General features: G+C 54.7%; 1 protein-coding gene across 1 annotated transcript in view; it reads right to left on the reverse strand.

Moving 5' to 3' along the window:
* The window catches only part of LOC104275568 (sodium-dependent serotonin transporter-like), a 7410-nt gene extending 4564 nt beyond the window's left edge, over nucleotides 1-2846 (reverse strand). The window contains 4 exon segments of the mRNA XM_009871557.1: nucleotides 3-42; nucleotides 289-499; nucleotides 574-708; nucleotides 2672-2846. Coding sequence (XP_009869859.1) covers nucleotides 3-42; nucleotides 289-499; nucleotides 574-708; nucleotides 2672-2846 — 561 coding nt within the window.
* Between the last annotated feature and the right edge of the window lie 2061 nt (nucleotides 2847-4907).

Here is a 4907-nt window from a genome sequence, read left to right on the forward strand (position 1 = left end):
TCATACAGACCACCCGACTTCTGGATCTCCAGGACCTTCCTCCTGCGGGCCCATGGCCGAGGAGGGTGTCTCAGTGCTGCTGGCTCTGCCCTCGCAGGCAGCCGGGGAGCAGGCGATTGCACGCTCACCTCTCCTCCAGTGCTCCGAGAATGGGACCATGAGCTCCCCAAGAGCATCCTCAAGTGAGAGCCTGCTCCCAGGCACCCCGGAACCTGCTCCCAGCACACCCAAGTGCCCCCACAGGGATGTTCCCCAGCTCAAACACATCATCCATGTACAGGCACTTACGTGTAAAACTCTTCAGCAGGGGATCTGGAGAAGTTGGTCCAGGTCACGTTGCTCCTCCCGAAGTAGTTGGTGCAGTCGGGGGTGTTCCAGGGGCTCGCCCAGGGCAGGGTGCCCGAGAAGGACGAGTAGAAGTAGTAGAGAGCCCAGGCAATGATGGTGTTGTAGTAGAAGGAAACGTAGAGACCGATGATGCAGATGGCAAAGCCGATGCCTGGGGAAAGAGGAGGTCAGAGTCCCCCGGGACACAGCTGCAGGGTGGTGGCCGGCGGCTGGAGGGTCTCTCACCTTTAAAGATGGGGCAGATGCGCTTCCAGATGGGGATGGCGCCCGTCCTGTGGAACTGCCCCAGGGCCAGCTCCATGTAGAAGAGGGGGACCCCTCCAAAAACAGCCATCAGCGTGTACGGGATGAGGAAGGCTCCTGCAGGGCGAGGAGCAGAGCGACAGTGACCACCGCAGCCCCGCACCGGCTAGAGGGGGGGGGGAGCCGCAGCCTTGTCCCTCCCCACGCTGTGGGGATGTGCCACAGAGCAGCACGAGAGATAGGTTTGGATGCACATTTGTAAAGGTGCTCTGCAAATTCTCTGTTCAGAAGAGCCTCACAGGTGCGAGGATCCCACTTCCTGGGAGCTATGTGGGTCCCCGCTGGCGTCCTGGCCTTCCCTGGGGAGGGATTGTTCGGCTGGGATGGCACAAAAAGTGAGAGAAACCATCAGGGCGCAGGGGATGGGGTGGCAGGAACCTCCCAGTTTTGGAGAAAATCCTACTGAATATGTGTGGTCACCCCAAGACACAAGTAATTAACACTAATCGGTGGATACCCCACATTTTGCAGCAAGCTGTGCCGGCAGCACTGCCTTGCAGAATTAAGACTTTTGTCCTTGAGCTCTTTTCTAAACAAGTACATAACTCCTGCTTGCTAATTATGAGAAGAGACCCTGACCAGCTGAGTACAGCTCATGTTGGGAGTTTGTCCGTGAGAATGGACAGATAAGAGGCTTCTCATACACAAGATGTGCATGGGAGTGAACGGGAGAGTGTGATCAGAACAGACCTGGGAAAGTCTGTTCTCCCTGTGAGATAAGAGAGTGACTGGAGGAGTACATGAGCTGATAACAGCCCTGGCTGCATAGTCTGGTCTCTTGTTTGTAACCCACAAATAGTGCTTCTCGCTAAGAAGTATAAACATGTGTGCCTGCTTGCAAAAAAGTGAATTCCATTTTCCACTGCCTTGGAGTTCGTAATCTGCATTATTCATAACCATGTCATCTTTAGCAGGGCTACACTTGTACCCCATGGAGCTTTTGGAACAGGAGCTGCTAGCATGCTCGTCAGAATAGCCCTGTTGGGATTAGTTAATTTAACCCCCACGGCTCCTTGTTCGGAGAGCCCCCCGCGCGCTCCACCCTCAACCCCTCCAGGGTTTCTCGTTTAGGAACAGCTCCAGCCGACAGGAGAGCCCTGCACAGAGCTCGGCTGTCCCCGCCACCAGGACCCCTCGCCCTCCCGTCTGTGGGACAGGGCGAGGAAAAGCATCTCCCTGAGCCACCTCGGTGAGACGTGGCTAAAGTTTGCTCCCGGTCCCACGGGAGGAAACAACAAATAACTGAGCTTCAAGTGTGGGCACCTGGGATCTGGGTTTTAGCCTTGAGTATGGTACTAATTACCTCCTTTAGTTTTCCCAAGCAGTAGAGGACTTTGGCAATTAAATCCACTGTGCTTTTGCAAACAGCACGGAATTTTCATTCCTCATTTTTAATTTCCATGCAAGGCTTTTTTTCTTTTCCTTTTTTTTTTTCCACTCTGCTCTATTTAAAGCAATTTATTTAGATGTCATTTACACAAAGCTTGTTTTTTCCTTCACATATCTTAACTTTCTGTTCATGGCTCACAGGCTTGAGCAGCCGGAGCCCCGTGCGGGATCCTGCGCTGCCGGGCTCAACGGCAGGCAGCTGGGATGCTTGAAAGGGTTATTTTAAAACATGAGCTATGGGAAAGGGTTGCTTTCACAAAAGACACAAGATCATAAAGGGTACGAGCCTTCAACCCCCAAATTTGTAGATTATTCATCTTTTTGTTTGGACCATGTCTCTTTTGTCTTTGCAGTCCTCGAGCTGCTAATGCACCTCTAACTGCGTCGAGAAAGGAGTGGATGGCACTGGGGAAGGAGTGGATGGAGGAGGATTTTGTGTGAAGAGAGACACACAACAGAAAAGAGACAGATGTCAGGAGAAGTTGAGTCGGTCTCTAAACCACCCTGCCTAGAGAGGAGCAGCTAGAGACAAAGAAAGAAAAGAAACAGCAAGTTTTTCAGCATGGGAAAGATGACAACCAGATTCCTTTTCTCCAAAAGAAGACTTAAATAATCCTAGCGGTGTCCTTACCCCCTCCGTTTTGGTAGCAGATGTAAGGGAACCGCCACACGTTGCCCAGATCGACGGCGAATCCGATGACCGAGAGGAGGAAATCCATTTTTTTGCTCCACTTGTCCCTGGGGTGGGTTTGGGTCCCCGGGGACGTGGGGCCAGCGGTGGGTCCTGGGCAGGGCTGCTCTGCCATCCTGCCGCCCTGGCAAATCCTGCAGCAGGATTCCGGCTGAGGAACTTGGGGATGGGGAAGGATTTTTCTGTTGCTGATGACAGATCCGAGGAGGGGAGGGTCAGGCTGACTGCGCTTCCCCACCTCCCGCTGGAAACCCACGGTGCGGAGAGCAGCGGCGGAGAAACCCATCCTCTGATCAAAGGCAGGAGGGGGGAGAGCGATTTCCCAGGCATGGGGCTTCGCACACGAACCAGCTTCACCCCGCAGGCTCCTAGCCCCTCCACACCTGGGGTCTGCACCCAGGTGGGTGTGTTTTGGACTTCGGGTGGTGAAACGGGGCCGTGTTTACACACAGAGGTGCTGCTCCTTCCTCCTCACCAACAGTTCTCTCTTTGTCCTTCGTGTATTTTGCAGTTACCGCTCTGCCGATGATGACACCAGACCCACCACAGGCAGGAGACTGCTCCATCTTGCAGGGGAATATACCCCCGGCTTGGGGGCAAGCTCAGGACTTGAACTGAACTGTGCATGCTTGCTGCACCGGACCCTCGTGGGCTGGGAGCATCACCATGGGTGGCCGGGAACCAGAACCCCTCGTGCGGAGCTGGTCGGTTCGAGCCATCCCACATTGCCCCGTCTGTCCCCATGGACCTGCTGCGTCTTTCCGTGGCACGGGGATGCAAATTGGTGCAAATAAACCACTTTGAAGTAACTTTTGCAGAGTGAGTGTGGCCAGGGATGGGATGGCAGCGTGCTGAAAGCCACTGCTCTCTTCAGTTTGACAGTTCAAGAGCAAATTTTGTCACAAATGACAGGTGCCTGTGCAGCCTGGACAGGTCCCTGCATCTCACCCCTGGCCACGGCCATTGCTGAGTGAGCCCTTGCCCGGGGTCACCGGGTGCTCCAAGAGCTCCAGGGTGCTCCAGCACCAGCTTTTACAGGCATCCTCATCTGTAATTAAAAGAAATTACAGAAGAGATCAAACCAGGAGCTGCAGTTCTTAGGGCCAGGGTTAGCGGGTTGCTGTGACGACGTGACGCAGCCGACCAGTGTCTGCCCAGCACGGGAAACCTCTGGACACTGTTAATCCTTCAGCCACACACACATGGAGACCCGTTAGAAACGTACAGTTAAACCCACACTAAATTGTTTTTAGTGTGTCTGGCCCTGGCTGCCGGATGGAGCAGCTCGGGGTGGGTGTTGCTGCACATCCTGGTGCTCGAGGCGGCTGCGGTGAGACAGGGAGGACAGAGAGCCCTGCGAGAGGGATTTTTTTGTCTTACCCAGCTACCTCGCCTCACCCTCCTGCATCTGGCTGCCCACAACCCCTCACCGTGTGTCCCTAAGTGTCCCCTGACCCAGAGGTGGGACACTAGCCCCAAGTGTCCCCTCGCAGCAGATGGGGACAGATGGTCACTCTGCTCCTGCCACCTCTCCCCGGTGTTGGTCCTCACAACTTCTTCCTCTCTGCTTGTGGAACGTGAAATTATCGTTGCTTTAACACCGTACAACAACTTTCCGGTCGTGGGTTCAAGAGGAGAGAGCAGGGACAGCTCTCTACATGTGCTCTTCTCCGAGCGAAGGGTTTATTTGGGGGGTGTCGGGGTGATCCCCTGGGCTGGTCCCTGCAGAAGGTGGGGGGTCCCATCACAGCCAGGCAGAGCCACCTCCACGAGCCCGCCCGCACGTGGCCCCGTCAGGCTATGCTGGTGCCGAGGCCCCGCACACAGATGAGAGACAATTAATCTCTTGTGGGTTTATAGGGGATTTGTGTCACTCCTGGGACCTCGCAAAGCCGTGAATTTCGGCAGGAGTCCATACAACACGGGTGTGGAGAGGGGCTGCGGCCACCGAGGCTTTGCTGTCCCTCGCTCAGGGACGGAGGCAAGAAATCCTCTTTGCCGTCTGAGGAGTGTGCTGGGGGGGAGCAAGGTTTAATCCCTCCTGCCTGAGGACTATCTTAAGGATGTAAATGACAGCAAAAGATAGCTGGTGCCATAGCAACTGTAAAAAAATAATAGATTTCTCTCTGTAGCTGACCTTTTTTTTCTCTGCGTAGCTTACGCGCGATGGCTCGGT

Source organism: Apaloderma vittatum, unplaced genomic scaffold (genome assembly GCF_000703405.1).
Source record: "Apaloderma vittatum isolate BGI_N311 unplaced genomic scaffold, ASM70340v1 scaffold37696, whole genome shotgun sequence".
NCBI classification, from domain to species: Eukaryota; Metazoa; Chordata; class Aves; order Trogoniformes; family Trogonidae; genus Apaloderma; species Apaloderma vittatum.